This window comes from Rhinoderma darwinii, chromosome 1 (genome assembly GCF_050947455.1).
Source record: "Rhinoderma darwinii isolate aRhiDar2 chromosome 1, aRhiDar2.hap1, whole genome shotgun sequence".
Lineage (NCBI taxonomy): Eukaryota > Metazoa > Chordata > Amphibia > Anura > Rhinodermatidae > Rhinoderma > Rhinoderma darwinii.
Window position 1 is genome coordinate 424,780,759 of NC_134687.1, and position 18,167 is coordinate 424,798,925.

Below are 18,167 nucleotides of genomic sequence, written 5' to 3' on the forward strand. Positions count from 1 at the left end.
TAGTGAAGTCCCCTGGTGGGACTTAAAAAAAAAATGTCAATCAGTTAAATAAAGTTTGTTGAAAAAAAAAAAAAATAATTACAGTCAAAATCAAATAAAACTACTTTTTTTGCCCAAAAAGTGGTTTTATTCAGTAAAAGTGTCAAAACAAATAACACATACACATATATGGTATCCCCGCGATCATAACAACTTGACCAATAAAATGAACACATTAATGAAACCGCCGGATGTACGGCGTCCAAAAAACCCGCAAAAAACAACGGCAAAATTCTCTCTTTTCTCCCATTCCCCCCATAAAAAATAAAATAAAAGTTAATCTATAAGTCCTATGTACCCCAAAATAGTACTAATGAAAACTACGCATTGGCCCGCAAAAATCAAGCCCACATACGGTCACATCGACGGAAAAATAAAAAAATGACGGCTCTTGGAACGCGGCGATGCAAAAACAAGTAATTTTTTTCTAAAAGGGTTTTTATTGTGCAAACGTAGGAAAAACATATAAAACCTTTACATATTTGGTATCCTCGTAATCGTGCCGACCCATAGAATAAAGGTAACATGTTATTTATGCTGCATAGTAAACGGCGTAAATTTATAACGTGAAAATCAATGCTGGAATAGCTGCTTATTTTCAATTCTCTCCTAAAATAAAGTTAATAAAAGTTAATCAATATGTTATAAGCATCTAAAAATGGTGCAATTACAAAATACAACTCGTCCCGCAAAAAACAAGCCCTTATACGGCTATGTTGACGTAATAAAAAAAAAGTTACGACTCTTGGAATGCGACCATGAAAAAACAAAAAATAATCCTTGGTCATTAACGTGCAAAATGGCCCGGTCATTAAGGGGTTAATGTGGCGCGTATTTCTCTTTATTTCACTTTAATTTTCACTTCGTTTCACGTCACCATTAAGCCCTTCGGTTTTCAAAGAGTACAATATCAGCCGTCACTTTGCCACGAAGCATGCAAACTATGCTAGCAAGCAGTCAACACAAGAACGGGCGGCTACTGCTCAGAGGTTGGCAGCTAATTTACAGAGTCAACAGAACTTTTTTCTTGATAAATCACAGTGCGTATGTTATTTTAATCTATTTACATTTCCTCCTCCCAGTATCTGCGAAATAGTATGTAAATGCCATATCTTGCATATTCCTTGAGACAAATTTATTAACTGATGAGGGCTATTTTTCACATTTGAAAGACAGTTAATAAATTGGGTTGTAGTGTTCTTACTGTGCTATGAGGTTTGCACACACTACATTTAATGCTTTAGTATATCCGGCCCAAACACTCCCTCCAAATGCTCCTGGCCCGGCCCCTCTGTCAAATTTTAGAACCCATTGTGGCCCGCGAGTCAAAAAGTTTGCCCACCCCTGGTATAGGCAATGCTCTGTGAATGAAATACATGGACAGCCGTTGCAGGAATATCACTGCTAGTTTGCTACAATGTATCAGTCTGCAGTCCATGCTGTTTAGCTGATGGCTTTGCCTGAGAGCAGGACTAGGTGTGTAGGGTTTGCTGCCCCTGGATTTAAAGAAGTGTTCTCATTCATTGACCGCAAACTAATATCTTGAATTGGTGAGAGCTTGAAACACAAAGTATATTAGAAAGTTGTGGAAAGTTTAATTTATGCAAAGATTATTCTTTATTTACATAAACCCAGAAAAGCCCTGTAATGATACTTTATACTTTCTATTCTTCCAGAATGGTGTCATGCATAAGAACATAAGTATTATGTACTATTAAAATCAACTCAAGAAACTTTATTAACCATTAAAGTTGATTAAAGTGTGTGCCTACGGCCTTATTCACACCACAGTGATAAACGGCCGTTCTTTTAACGGCTGTCACACGGCCATTTTCAGAACAATGATGTTCTATTGGTGTATTCACACAGCCGTTTTTTTTTAACGGCCCGTGAATGATGGCCGTCAAAAATAGGACGTCCTATTTTTGGCCGTTTTAATGGCCTGACGGCCCCCATAGTCAATGGATCCGTTTTTAACGGCTGTCAATACATGTAACAACCGTTAAAAACGGATCTGTGACATGGGGATTTGCAAGGGAACTACTAGTTACCTTGCTGCCAATCGGTGGCTTGATGACACACCCACCGATGCAGCGCCGACTTCTCCTGGTCGCTAGTCTCGTGGGATCTGCGAAGGCGATGACGTCATCGCGCCGCCTTCGCAGAACCCGCGAGACTAGCGACCAGACCAGGAGAATTCAGCACAGCATCGGTGAGTATATCTAATCACGTCGCCGCAGATCCCGTGAAGACGAGAGGCCTTACCTGAAGAAGATAGCACAGAATCGGTGAGTATGTAGGGCATTCATGTCGGGCTGTGTGGCATCATATACATAGAGGTGTGTGGCATCTACAGGGAGGTGTGGCATAATCTATGGGGAGGCTGTGTGGCATCTACAGGGAGGCTGTAAATAGTGTCTAGGTGAACATGTGACCTTCCTTTGGGTGTTTTCAGGGGGTTGGGACAAAAAAAGCCTGACCTGAAATTCATCAGTTTTTTTTTTTAACAGCCATGAAAAACTGATGTCAAACGGCTATTAAAAACAGACGGACTGGAAATGGGTAAAAATTTACAGACACACTGATGCAAAACGGCCATGAAAAACTGACAGTTGATCAGTTTTTAATGGACATTTTTTTTCACGGTCGTGTGTGTATATAACGTTAGACAATCCCTTTCTATTGCCTTCTTATGTGATGTTGAGTCATCGGGTTGCCATGCCTGGCATTAATTTCAGTTAATTACTTGAGTGATATTATTGCCCTTTGCTCAGCATTTATATCTGAAAAAATTAACTCAACAATCCAGAATGCAGACTGCCCTGTGTAGGATCTTTACTGAAGGCAAAATTCATATAAATCCAAGAAAGTTTCAGCAACAACCCCGTAAACACAAATATTCTCCAGTCGAAACTAAGGCTACATTCAAACGACAGTGAAAAAACATGGCCATTAACCCCTTCCCGCTCCTTGACGTACTATTACGTCATGGCAGCTGTATCGTTCGCGCTCCATGCCGTAATAGTACGTCTCGGGAGTAACGGCCGTTTCGGCCGTCCTCCCGACACATACAGGAGCTGTGACGCTGCTGTCTTGTTCAGCAGCTGTCACAGCTCCTACAGCGGGGACCGATCGCTGTGTCCCCGCTGATTAACCCCTTAAAAGCCGCGTTCTATAGAGATCGCGGCTTTTTAGGGGTTAAGCTGCCATCGCCGGCCTGCTACGCGATAGCGGCCGGCGATGGTGACTATGGCAACCGGACACCAAACAATGGCGTCCGGCTATGCCATAGACGGAAGCCTAGTGGGTCCTGACAACGTCAGGACCCACTATGCTTGCTGTCAGTGAGTAGCTGACAGTTCTAATACACTGCACTACGCATGTAGTGCAGTGTATTAGAATAGCGATCAGAGCCTCCTGCCCTCATGTCCCCTAGTGGGACAAAGTAATAAAGTTAAAAAAAAGTTAAAAAAAGATGTGTAAAAAATAAGAAAATAAAAGTTTTAAAAGTAAAAATCCCCCCTTTTCCCTTATCAGTCCTTTATTATTAATAAAAATATATAAACAAACAAATAAACTATACATAATTGGTATCGCCGCGTCCGTAACGGCCTGAACTACAAAATTATTTCATTATTTATCCCGCACGGTGAACGCCGTAAAATAAAATAATAATAAACCGAACCACAATCACAATTCTTTGGTCACTTCACCTCCCAAAAAATGGAATAAAAAGAGATCAAAAAGTCGCATGTACCTAAAAATGGTACTGATCGAAACTACAGTTCGTTACGCAAAAAATAAGTCCTCGCACGGCTTTATTGATTGAAAAATAAAAACTTTCTGGCTCTTAGAATAAGGTAACACAAAAAGTGAATGATTGTTTACAAAACGTATTTTATTGTGCAAACGCCATAAGACATAAAAAAAAACTATAAACATCTGGTATCGCCGTAATCGTATCGCCCCGCAGAATAAAGTGAATATGTCATTTATGGCGCATGGTGAACGCTGTAAAAAAAAACGAAAAAAAAAACAATCGTACAATTGCTGTTTTTTAGTCACCACGCCACCTAAAAATAGAATAAAAACTGATCAAAAATCCGCATGCACCCCAAGAAAACTACAATGGATTCCTCAAGGGGTCTAGTTTCCAAATTGGGGTCACTTTTGGGGGGTTCCCAATGTTTTGGCACCACAAGACCTCTTCAAACCGGACATGGTGCCTAATAAAAAGGAGGGCTCAAAATCCTCTAGGGGCTCCTTTGCTTCTGAGGCCGGTGTTTCAGTCCATTACCGCACTAGGGCCACATGTGGGGTATTTCTCAAAACTGCAGAATCTGGGCAATACGTATTGAGTTGCGTTTCACTGATAAATCCTTTTGTGTTATAAAAAAAATGGTATAAAGAGGATTTTCTGACAAAAAAAAAATGTAAATTTCACCTCTACTTTGCTCTAAATTTTTGTGACACACCTAAAGGGTTCATAAACTTTCTAAATGCTGTTGTGAATACTTTGAGGGGTTTAGTTTCTAAAATGGGGTATTTGATAGGGGTTTCTAATATATGGGCCCCTCAAAGCAACTTCAGAACTGAACTGGAACCTAAAAAAATAAATAAATGAGGCAATACTTCGCTTCTTATATTATACTGATAATGAACCGTGCCCACCCCGAGATTACCCCAGTTTTGACCGTTTGTATAAACGGAGACCCCTATTAGACCGTTCCAGTGTCCGGTTTTCCCAAGCATACACCCCAGAGAAGTGTATTTCTATTGATGAGTCCCTGGTACATTTTAAAGGGAGGGTTCAATTCCGCGAGTACCTGCCGGCTAAGAGGGCAAGGTATCGCGTGAAGATGTATAAGCTGTGAGAGTGCATCAGGGTATACCTACAGGTTTAGGATATATGAAGGAAAGGCCACCCCCAAACCAGACTGCATCCTGGACTACAATAGGTACATGGGAGGTGTGGACTTGTAAGATCAAGTCCTGAAGCCCTACAGCGCCATGCGGTGTGGTATAAGAAGCTGGCCGGGCACATCATACAGATGGCATTGTACAATGCGTACATGCTACGTCGATGTGCAGGCCAGACGGGAACTTTCCTGGAATTTCAAGAGGTGATCAAGAACCTAATCTTTAGGGACCAAGAAGGGGGGGCACCCAGTACTTCTGGAAGCGAGCCCACACGCATCGTACCAGGGCAACACTTTCCTGGAGAAGTTCCCCAAACTGGCAAGAAGGGAAAAAGTCAAAAGAGGTGCAAAGTCTGCTATAAGAGGGCGATAATGGATGACACAATATATCAATGTGACACGTGTCCCGAATAACCAGAGCTCTGTATGAAAGTGTTTTAAAATTTATCATACATCCCTTGGTTTATAATTTACCCCAATTTTACTTACCCTGATGCACTCCGCACAGCTTATCCCCCCTCGTCTTTCCCCTCTGAGCCCTGCTGTGTGCCCAGGCAGCTGATAACAGCCACATGTAGGGTATTGCCATACCCGGGAGAACCCACATTACAGTTTATGGGGTGTAGGTCTCCGGTAAAAATGCTCACTACACCTCTAGATGAATTCCTTAAGGGTGTAGTTTTTAAAACGGGGTCACTTCTTGCGGGTTTCAACTGTACTGGTACCTCAGGGGCTTCTGCATACATGACTTCGCAGTAGAAAATCCCCAGTAGGCCAAATGGTGGTCCTTTCCTTCTGAGCCCTCCCATGGGCCCAAACGGCAGTTTATCACCACAAATGGGGTATTGCGGCACTCAGAACAAATTGCGCAACAGAATGGGGTATTTTGTTTCTTGTGAAAATAAGAAATGTTCAGCCAAAACTACATATTATTTGAAAAAAATAATTTTGTTTTCATTCCCAGCCCAATTCAAATAAGTTCTGTGAAAAAACTATGGGGTCAAAATGGTCACAACACCCATAAATGAATTCCTTGAGGGGTGTAGTTTCCAAAATGGGGTCACTTCTGGTGGGTTTCCATTGCTTTGATACCTCTGGGGCTCTGCAAATGCGACATGGCACCCGAAAACCAAACCAGCAAAATCTGTACTCCAAAGAACACACAGCGCTCCTTCCCTTCTGAGGCCTCCCATGGGCCCAAACGGCAGTTTATTGCCACAAATGGGGTATTGATGCACTCAGGAGAAATTGAGCAACAAAATGGGGTATTTTGTTCCCTGTGAAAATAAGCAATTTTGGTAAAAAATGTCATTTTTTTAATGTCACAGCCCAATTGAAATAGGTGCTGTGAAAAAACTGTGTGGTCAAAATGATAACAACAACCATAAATGAATTCCTTGAGGGGTGTAGTTTCCAAAATGGGGTCACTTCTGGCGGGTTTCCATTGCTTTGATACCTCTGAGGCTCTGCAAATGCGACATGGCACCCGAAAACCAATCCAACAAAATCTGGACTCCAACAAACATATAGCGCTCCTTTCCTTCTGAGCCCTCCCATGGGCCCAAACGGCAGTTTATCACCACAAATGGGGTATTGCCACACTAAGGACAAATTGGGCAACAAAATGGGGTATTTTGTTCCCTGTGAAAATAAGAAATTTTGATCACAAATGACATTTTATTGGAAAAAATGACATTTTTTTCATTTCAGAGCCCAATTCAAATACGTGCTGTGAAAAAACTGTGCGGTCAAAATGGTAACAACAACCCTAAATGAATTCCTTGAGGGGTGTAGTTTCCAAAATGGGGTCACTATTGGGGGATTCCTACTGTTTTGACACCTCAACACCTCTTCAAACCTGGCATGCTGCCTAAAATATATTCTAATAAAAAAGAGGACTCAAAATGCACTAGTTGCTTCTTTGCTTCTAGGGCTTGTGTTTTTTAGTCCACGAGCGCAGTAGGGCCACATGTGGGACATTTCTAAAAACTGCAGAATCTGGACAATACATATTTAGTAGAGTTTCTCTGGTAAAACCTTCTGTGTTACAGAAAAAAAAATGAATAAAATTGAAATTCAGCAAGAAAAATGAAATTTGCAAATTTCACCTCCACTTTGCTTTAATTCCTGTGAAATGCCTGAAGGGTTAAAAAACTTTCTAACTGCTGTTTTGAATACTTTGAGGGGTCTAGTTTTTAAAATGGGGTGTTTTATCAGGGTTTCTAATACATAGGCCCCACAAAGCCACTTCAGAACTCAAGAGGTACCTTAAAAAAAAGGCTTTTGAAATTTTCTTAAAAATATGAGAAATTGCTGTTTATGTTCTAAGCCTTGTAATGTCCAAGAAAAATAAAAGAATGTTCAAAAAACGATGCCAATCTAAAGTAGAGATATGGGAAATGTGAACTAGTAACTATTTTGGGTGGTATAACCGTCTGTTTTACAAGCAGATGCATTTAAATTCTGGAAAATGCAATTTTTTCAAAATTTTCTCTACATTTTGCAATTTTTCACCAATAAACACTGAATATATCGACCAAATTTTACCACGAACATGAAGCCCAATGTGTCACGAGAAAACAATCTCAGAATCGCTTGGGTAGGTTTAAGCATTCCGACGTTATTACCACATAAAGTGAAATATGTCAGATTTGAAAAATGGGCTCTGAGCCTTAAGGCCAAAACTAGGCTGCGTCCTTAAGGGGTTAACAACGGATAAACTGTGTTTTTAATGGCCGTTTGTCATCCGTTTGCCATCTGTTTTTCATGGCAAAAAAAAAAGATGTCTTTCATTTCAAGTTTTTTTTGTTTTGTTTTTGTCCCAACCCCCTGAAAACAAACTCCACAGTGCCCATGTAGATAGTGCTGCAATGTCCCTGTAGTTAGTGCCACAGTGCCCACTGTAGATAATGCCCACATTGAGTCAGTGCCCAGTGCAGATAGTGCCACAGTGCCCACATACAATGTGCCAGAGCCCACATTGGGCCACAGTGTCCCCTGTAGATAGAGCGCCACTGTAGGAGCGGAATCCCTCTGGCCGGGGATTCAGCTCATAGATGGAGCCCCTGATGTCTCGGTCCATATATGGACTGTGACGTCAGGACAGCAGAATCTCCTGACAGAGCCAGCCGGGGATTCTGCTCCAGGAGTAACCCCCTTGACGTCCACATATTGATAGTGATGGCGGGGGCTTCTCCAGTAGCGGAATCCCCAGCCAGAGTGGGCTCTGGCCGCCGGGGATTCCGCCAATGCAGGGAGCTACAGTGGGGCTATCTACAAGACAGGAGTGCTCCCCGGCCAGAGATCTTGCGATGCTCTCACCGGGGATTCCATTGTTGAAAGCCCTGACTTCACTGTCCTTATATGGACAGTAATGTCATGGGCTTCCCTGGGCGCTGTGTGTGGGGAAGTCCTCAGTCAGTATCCGTTTTTACCGGCCATTCTATGGATTGTTTCCTGAAAAACGGCCGGAAAATACTGATCCATTGTCTTCTATGGGAGCTGTCTGGCCATGAAAACTGCTAAAAATAGGACATGTCCTATTTTTTGACAGCCAGTATTCATGGGCCGTTAAAAAAAACGACCGTGTGACTGCACCCATAAAACTTAATTGTTCTGAAAATGGTTGTTAAAAAAACAAACCAAAAAAAACGTCCGTCTCACCATCTTTCACTGTTGTGTAAATGTAGCCTGAATGTAAAACATTGCATTCAGGACTAAGCGCAACTTGTGTCGGATTCCCTGCGGATTTCACCCTATACATGGAGAGGGTGAAATCTGCAGGGAAAATCTGCAACTTTTCCGCAACCTAATGAGTATGCTGCGTGTTTTATAATCTGCTACTTTGTGGATTGGGTGTTGAAAACCCCCTCCACATTTATTGTGTAAATTGCTGTGGATTTGTGGACCAGAATCCACAGCAGATCTGCCAATTTGGGAATCGTCACCACTCATCCTTGCTGCTAGGCTTTACGATTTAGGAACATTTTAGTTTGATTTAAAATAATGTATTTGCAGTTTTTTTTTTTTTTTTGTTTTTTTTTATTACTACAATCTCATGCTTTCTTCACAAAAATTTTATTCAATCTACAAAAAACGAAAAAAACAAAACAAAAAAAAACCAGGTGACTAATAAAACAGGTGCTACATAATAATCTTTTTATCCATTTGGTCCTTGGAAATATTTGAGGTTGCCCTAAAAATAGTCTGCTCTCAACAGATTTTACTGACACCTTTTTTTAATTTGACATGTAACGAAAATCTCGTTGGTGTGGGTCTGACGTTTGGTATCCCCACACATGCTGTGAGAGACATTCCCAGCACCAAAGCATATGTTGGGACAACCCCTTTCTACAATGAAGCTGGCCCAGCAATCAGCTGAGTGGCACAGCTCTGACTACAGAATCCCCGAAAAACAGCAGAAATAGTCTAAAAGTTGCGGCAGTAGTATTACATACCGGTCATTCAAACCAAAATCTGCTCTCTCTCTCTAATGTATAACCAAAGAAAAAGGATGCAATAACAATTTGCTGAGTATCAAAATTATGAAAAATCTTTAACAAATATCTAATGTATATATAAAAAGGTCCACAGACACATTAAAAGAGGACAGCCTAATTGTATGCTCTGGATAATGTTATATGATGAGCAGAAGTATGGTCTGAAATACATGGTGAATCACCAATCGTCACACAGAGTGTAAAAAATATAATAAAGCTAATCGCGAACAGTATTTTGCAAAATACGTATATTACAGTGCAAGTAGATAATTCATGGTACAAACAAAAGACCATACTAACCCATAATAGCGTATGTACAAAGAGCAGCAGATTGGTGTCCCAATCCCCGATACGCACTACAGCGCACTTGCGTTTGTCTGGGGGTGGCGCTATACTGACAAATTTTGCTTTTTAAAGGCAGATCAACCAATGCCAATTCACCAGGCCAGGTGTAGAATGTCAAAGATAACACAGCGTTTACTACTAATCTATTGGGCGCATGGCCACATAGTTTGCTCGACTGACTACCGGAGCTGCTCGTGCATTGCAACATGTGGGGTGGGGGGGGTACGCGAATGCGTGATGACACAGTCGAACGCGCCACCACCATGGTGCGACGCAGGCGGCGACCCGGGGGATGCGGGGCAGGCAATATCTAATGTGCATGCGAGAGCGCGTAAAATATAGAGAGAAGAAAGGAAACACCTAGTGGCTGAAGTAAATATTGCAGTTGTCATAGTAAATGGCAAAGAAAGTTTGCAATTTTGTACAAAGTCATATAATGACCGAAGCTGCCAGGGGGAAGGAGAGGGCAAGAAAGGACAACAAAAAAATGAATTCGTTGAATATACAATGGAGCATATATACATAGATATTAATTCATAAATAAATATATCATAAACTCACTCTGTCTATATGACCTATTAGGGCATAAGGGAAGGGGTTGTCTTATTGAGACAACCTCCTTAAAGGGTTTGCATGAGATTTGGCAAAAAAAAGCTTTTTTACAGAAACCGCGCCACTCCTGTCCATCGGCTATATTTGGTATTCCAGCTCTGTACCATTCAATGCAATAAGGCAGAGCTGCAATACTATACATGGCCTGTAGTCATAAGTATTTGCTGTTTCTGGGGAAAAAAAGGTGGCGTCTCATGAAGAAAACCACTTTCCATATGCCCCGTTAGGACGTATATGGACGTCATAGAGAGGAGTCCCCTTCTTGGAATCTCCCTCTAGGAGCCAGAATGGACAGTGTGCTGTTAGAGCAGATCCTGCTCTGGAGGACTCCAGCGTGGATGGTTAATATGAATAGCTGCCGTGTAATACTACATTTCCCCTGGCTGACCACCTAATGCTTCGTTCACAGCTGCGTCCGGATCCCACTCCGACGGAATGTCAGAACGGGACCCTGACGCAGATGTGAACGAAGCCTAATCTCTCTTGCTACAAATCTTCTAGGATACTTGGGCTAACCAGGGAATGATCTCACCATGGCATTATCCACTGTAGGATGCTTTTTAGAGGATGGTTATTTCGCAACTATCTGCTGCAATATCTCACCGGATCTAGATGGTGCTTATGTCGTCAGAATAAACCATTTATACACAGATGAGTGGCGTTGTATAGATATCGTTCATCTCTCTCCCGGCTGATCGGTAAAGGAAGTTACATGTAGGGGATTATTTACACGTTGTGATATCCAAATATCTGCAATCTGACCGCAAGGTGTTAAATAAACTGTATTGAGATGAGAGGAGGAACGTTTGGCGCATACGGCTGGAGGAGCTGCGGCTGACCTCCGAGGTCTGTATTCTTTATAAAGCCACTCACCTTGTGCTCTTATATGGTCCCTGATCTCCGTGGTGACTTCTGTAGAGGATAACCATATTACTTGTATAAAACAAACTGCTTTTCGGTAACCCCGTTAATTTAAGTTGTTTATAACTGAAGTGTTTGTAGGATGGATCATTGCTTATGTGTTGTCCTTATCGGAGTAGAAAATGTAGATTTTAAGCTGTTTTGAACATTAATTTCATTTGTCTTGTCTGAATTCTAAGTACCTATTTACAGAATAGTAAACTGTTACATTTGCATAATAATACATCTGATCTGTTTTTCAGGAGGGGAAGAATAATGACAAGTTTTACACACATCCACGGGACCCCGAGGCACTTGCTGCTTACCATTTTGCTCACAATCATTTATACTACATGCTGGAGCTAAGTACCGGGCTTCTCTTGCTGCTTCTTTCCCTGTGTGAGGCGCCAGCTGTCCCTTTCCTACGCCTTGACGTCTATGTACGTATGAAACATGAGTATGTGAATATCATTGTAAATCCCATTTTAATTTATTTTAGTTCTCCAGCAAATGTTTAGTCTCCTGTATCGCAATTTCTTCAAAAATAAGTCGTTGTATTCCCCTATGCCCAAAAAAGTATGATTATGGAAGGAAGCAGACGAAATTAAATTTTTATATATATATATATATATATATATATATATATATATATATATACTGTTCTATTAAGAAACCGGAATATCGAATTACTGTGGAGCAGACTGCTTATCGGAAATAGACCTGCGCACAGATTGTGTGTTGTAGATAAATGGAAAACTTTGGTCAGTTTTGCCTCTATTCCAAGTATGCAAGGCAGCATGTCCACTGAAAACCTCATGTGGCACTCTTTCTGTGCGCCTTTTAATTATTTCGGGGCATTTTACTCCAGCGCTATTTATATTAAGACTGGCATATAAATAGCCAGTCCTAATAAATCTCTCCCCCCCCCCCCCCCCCCATCGTGTTCAAGGTGCACACGCAGCAGCTAGGCCATTTTTTTTTTTGTATGTTCTGTGGGTGCCTTAACCATAAAGAAGATGACCCTTTATTCATTTTATCTACTTTAAGTTAACATGCTTAGAGAGCAGTTTTGGATGAGCACATGTTGACTTTTATGCTTCATGTCCAGACAGAACATGGCAATGAAATTCCCACGCTGCAGGATAAAAACTACCGTAACTAGTGTATTCGATGCATATCTATGTGACAATGGAATAATGGGACACCGACTAATTTAGGATTATCTGCCTTTTTCTAGGTACATTTTTGGCAGTTTTAAGGTGGATACACGGATTTAAGGGAAAAAATGGGCACCCATGAATTCTAGCTGATTTGCACTCCCAGATAATGGAGGAAAGGAGTAAAATATACAGGAATCCTATTAAAACCGTGCCTGACAGGAGTAGTGCTGTCATCAAAGCAATGGAAGATTATTGAAATGCAGAATTCCCACTGCTGTTTAGTCTGTAGAATCCGGGTTGTTTTTTTTATTTGCCAAAAATAGGAGTTAAAAACTGCTTGTCAAAATATATATTTTTATACTTCACCTTCATTCCTTTTTTTTACATTTTATTTTTTTTCCTCAATGGCAATACTTAAGGTTCATGCCACACTGGAATTGTTGGCCCTGGCTCTGGTTTGTTTTGAACTTGGCATGAAGATGAGATGGCTTGGTTGTCGGACATTTCTGAGGCATCGCAGGACTATGTTAAAGGTCAGTCTTGTAAACGGTTACATCTTTTACAACAGTTTACAACTATAGGGCTTATTCAGACGAACGTATAATACGTCCGTGCAACGCGCGTGATTTTCACGCGCCTCGCACGGACCTATGTTAGTCAATGGGGCCGTTCAGACAGTCCGTGATTTTCCGTTCGGATAGTCCGTGTGTCCGCTGCGTAAAACTCACGACATGTCCTATGTGCGTTTTTCGCGCATCACGCACCCATTGAAGTCAATGGGTGCGTGAAAATCACGAGCAGCACACGGAAGCACTTAATGCGCAGCAGATGGTGCAGAGTGAGATTTGCAATTTTCTATACATATATGCCATTTCAGTGTCCGATATATTGTGCCCGTGCCACTGGAGACGTACACCCCATAAACTGTAATGTGGGTGCTCCCGGGTATGGCAATACCCTACATGGGGCTGTTATCAGCTGCCTGGGCACACAGCAGGGCCCAGAGGGGAAAGACGAGGGGGGATAACCTGTGCGGAGTGCATCAGGGTAAGCAAAATTGGGGTAGATTAAAAATCAAGGGATGTATGATAAATTTTAAAACCCTTTCATACAGAGCTCTGGTTATTCGGGACACATTGATATATTGTGTCATCCCTTATCGCCCTCTTATAGCAGACTTTGCACCTCTTTTGACTTTTTCCCTTCTTGCCAGTTTGGGGAACTTCTCCTGGAAAGTGTTGCCCTGGTACGATGCGTGTGGCCTCGCTTCCAGAAGTACTGGGTGCACCCCCTTCCTGGTCCCTAAAGATTAGGTTCTTGATAACCACCTCTTGAAATTCCAGGAAAGTTCCCCTCTGGCCTGCACATCGACGTAGCACGTACGCATTGCACAATGCCATCTGTATGATGTGCCCGGCCAGCTTCTTATACCACACCGCATGGCGCTGTAGGGCTTCAGGACTTGATCTGACAAGTCCACCCCTCCCATGTACCTATTGTAGTCCAGGATGTAGTCTGGTTTGGGGGTTTCTGTACTGGTACCTCGTACAGGTTCATGGGTACTGGTGTGACATCTCTCTTGTCTTGTACTTGACACACAATATGTTGCTCATAGATTGTGCCCTGCTCTCACCCCTTCTGAGTGTTTGCCCAAGCAGAGTCTTAGGGAGGCCTCTCAGATTTCTTCTAGCAGTGCCGCATGCCGCAGGACTTCTTGAAGCGAGCCACTTGAAGAGTGGGACACTGGTATAAAAATTATCCAGGTAGAGGTGGTAACCCTGGTCCAGCAGTGGGTACACCAAATCCCACACAATTTTTGCATTAACTCCCAGTAAGGGGGGGGGGGGGCATTAATGGGGGCTGAATACTGGGGTCCTTCCCTTCATATATTCTAAACCTGTAGGTATACCCTGATGCACTCTCGCGCAGCTTACACATCTCTTCATACCATACCTTGCCCTCTTACTCGGCAGGTACTGGCGATATTGACGCCTCCCTGTAAAATGTACTAGGGACTTATCAATAGAAATACACTTCTCGGGGGTGTATGCTTGGGCAAACTGGGTACTGAAATGGTCTAATACGGGTCTTCGTTTATACAAACTGTCAAAACTGGGGTCATCTCTGGGTGGGCACGGCTCATTATCAGCATAATGTAAGAAGTGAAGTATTGCCTCATAACGCATCCTGGACATGGCCATGCTGTACATCGGGATGTGGTATAACATGTCTATAGTCCAGTAGGTTCTAATGGATGGATTTTTCAGACGCCCCATGTTCAAGAGCAGTCCCCAGAACTTGACCAACTCTGCTGCGTCTACAGGAGTCCACCTGTGAGATTGGGCATAAAATGATGTGGGGTTCTTTGTTATATATTGTTGGGCATATAAATTTGTCTGGGACACCATAAGCTCTAAATTCATCTGTGAAAAGGAACTTGAAAAAGTCCATCTCACTGAGACCTGCCGTATTAAATTTTACCCCTGGGCTGCCCGTGTATTTAGGGATTTGGGGCTCGTAATTGTCTGGTGTGGTGGTCCAAATGGGGTCACTAGGCTTGGGGGTTTCAACTGTTGTGTGGTCACTTCTCTCAGGGGTTTCAACTGTGGTGGTGGTCCTGGGACGTCTCCTAGGGGATCCCTGTTCTTCATCACTGGATGAGGAGGTTGACAAATAAAAGATTCTCGTCATCCGAGTGTGTCAGAGGCAAGAAACGCATAGGCCTCTTCGGCAGAAAATGATCTTTGGGACCTCCTATTATTTATGTGTCACACGTGTAAATTGTGTATACAGCAAAAAAAACTTTAGAAAACTTGAAAAGAACAAAATAAAAGTCTACTTCCCTAACTAGAAGCAATAGACTGCTAACTAGAACTTTTTATTCTTTGTTTTTATAGAACAAGTGGACTTCCCTGACACTAAACCTAACTACGGCAACAATACCCTGACACTAAACCTATCTAGATTATTCTGAGCTTTCCTGAGGCTAAACCTAACTACGGTGACTGATTCCTGACACTAAATTCCCTGACGCTATACCTAACGATTCTATTCCCTGACACGAACAAACCCCAATACTAGCTGAAATGCTGCAGATAACGAAGTTAACTAGGTTTTGTGTGAACTTCCCTGACACTGAACCTAACTAGTTTTATTCAGAGCTTTCCTGATGCTAAACCTAACTACGGTGACTGATTCCTGACGCTAAATTCCCTGACGCGATACCGAACTACGCTTTTTGACGGTTCCCTGACACTAACTAATCCCAATACTAAACTAACTAGCTGCTAACTTTCTAAACTTTTTTTTTAATTGTTTTTATTTTATAAAGTAAATAATAAAAGAAAATAATCCCCAGGGACCAACAAATGTGGCCCTGAAGACTCAAAAGTGGTCAGTGATAGAGATCACTGACCAAAAACGTGGGTGACCAGGGGAAAAGGGGAACACAAGGACCGGAGTGGAAAGTGGATACAAGGTGGTAAAAGCAAAAAAAAAGTACAAAATTATATATATATATATATAATTTATTTTTTTTCTGACTGACAATGTGATCGCTGCTATTGGTCGGTCGTCACTGACTAACCAATAGCAGCGATTGCAGAGGCGGGACCACTACAATTGGTCCCGGCACACTAAGCTGCGATAGCCTGATGTCGGAAGCAGCAGGCATCACAGCTTGATGAAACGCCGGGGGAAAATTTACTATTCCGTCACTGAGCGCGAACAATGCGGTCAGCATGACAGAATATTACGTCACTGAGCGTGAAGGGGTTAAGCAACTTGCGTTTTTTTACGGCCGTTTTTGGCGCAGTTTTTCTATTGTTCATGGAAAAACTGCTCCAAAAGCGGCTCAAGAAGTGACATGCACTTTTTACGAGGCGTTTTTTTTTTTACACGGCCGTTTTTAAAAACTGTCATGTAAAAAAATGCCCCGTGGGAACGGAACGCCGTTTTTCCCATTTGAAATCAATGGGCAGATGTTTGGAGCCGTTCAGCCTCCGTATATTTAGCCATTTTTCGGGGCGTTTACGGACCGAAAAACGGCTGAAAATAGGTTGTGTGAACAAACCCTTATGCATTGCTCTTTCTGTATATGCCCTCAAGGGAGTGCCCTCATCAAGAAATACTTTTATTGTGCTAAGGGCCTGTTCACATCTGCATTGGCTTTCCGTTGTGGAATCCCTCAACGGAAAGTCAAACGGAAACCTTAGCTTCCGTTTGCATCACCGTTGATATCAATGGTGACGGAAACATTGCTTATGGTTTCCGTTTGTCACCATTCCGGCAGGTTTCTGTTTTTTTTCGACTGAATCAATAGCGCAGTCCACCATTAGCAATGTTTCCGTCACCATTGATATCAATGGTGATGCAAACGGAAGCTAAGGTTTCCGTTTGACTTTCCGTTGAGGGGTTCCACGACGGAAACCTCCGACAGAACCCCTCAACGGAAAGTCAACGCTGATGTGAACAGGCCCTTAGATAGCTCAGCTGGAATCATAGCAGTTTTTTTTTTTATGTTTTCAGAAACATTGAGGGGGCCATGGCGCGGCACTCCATCGTACTGCTGATCAGTGCACATTGAGGGCCATTCTAAGAAAAATGTTTCTTTCTCTACTGAAAGCCCCTTCTAAATCTAACCTGTTTATTTGAACAAACTTGATTTTATCAACAGAGATTTATTTATTTCTCTGCAGAGTTCTGTATTATTTGTGCAGTTTGCTGAAGCTATTGTGGTGCTGATCAGGCAAACATCCCATGTCCGTGTTACAAGAGCGTTGCGACCCATTTTTTTAGTGGACTGCAGATATTGTGGTGCTGTCCGAAGGTAAGAACAGTTTGTAAGTGTTTGTTTTTTGTTTTCTTTTATTATTTATTATTAATATTACAAATAATAAAAAAGAAACCTGCTTGATTTTTACCCACAGAATCGCACACAAAGGTAACTAAAATAGATACATAAATGGTCACTAACTTTTCAACAAACTGCATAAATCGATAGTACAAGTGAATAAAAGAAAATTTGTAATATATCTTATTAGAGAAAAATGCCTCTTTCTCATCTTATCCGGCTACTCCGCCCCACTTCCTTCTAACTGTTCACTCACTCTGACTTGATTGCGTTTTCGTCTTGAGACGTACTATCAGCTCACTGAGGGATCAGGTTACAGCTGCCCATAAAAGTCTATGGAGAGTGGAGGAGGGAGCTCAGTGAGATACAGAGACGCTTCTGCAGCAGTTTCCTAGTAAGAGCTCTATCTCACCCTAGTGCTGGATTCACAGCTTCACTGCTGATGTCCTTCATGCTGCTGCTGCTACTATCTGTATATGATGGGGATGGGGAGCAAGATTCTCCTCCCTTTCTGTGTATAGAAGACATAATAGCAGTTGGATACACAACTAATGTGATAACTGTTATGGTTTTCTATTTTTATTAACCCCTTCCCGCACCTTGACGTAACTGCACGTCAATGTGTGCAGTAAGTTCGCGCACCTTGACGTGCAGTTACGTCTGTGCTTTAACAGTTAACCGCCGCGCGGCGCTACACCGCAGCGGCGGTTAACTGTGCAGGGTGTCTGCCCTGCATTCCCCGTTGCCGATCAGCGGCCTATCGCCGCTGATTTCGGCAGTTAACCCCTTAATTGCGGCGTTCGATTTGAAAACCACAATTAAGGTGTTTAGCGCGGATCGG

The 18,167-nt window shown here is 42.3% G+C and overlaps 1 protein-coding gene across 2 annotated transcripts in view; it reads left to right on the forward strand.

Moving 5' to 3' along the window:
* TPCN1 (two pore segment channel 1) overlaps positions 1-18,167 on the forward strand; it is an 84,963-nt gene that overhangs the window by 6,997 nt on the left and 59,799 nt on the right. For both annotated transcript variants that reach the window (XM_075830121.1, XM_075830130.1), the window contains exons 4-6: positions 11,578-11,754; positions 12,894-13,007; positions 17,172-17,302. In XM_075830121.1, coding sequence (XP_075686236.1) covers positions 11,578-11,754; positions 12,894-13,007; positions 17,172-17,302 — 422 coding nt within the window. The remainder of the gene's footprint in view (positions 1-11,577; positions 11,755-12,893; positions 13,008-17,171; positions 17,303-18,167) is intronic.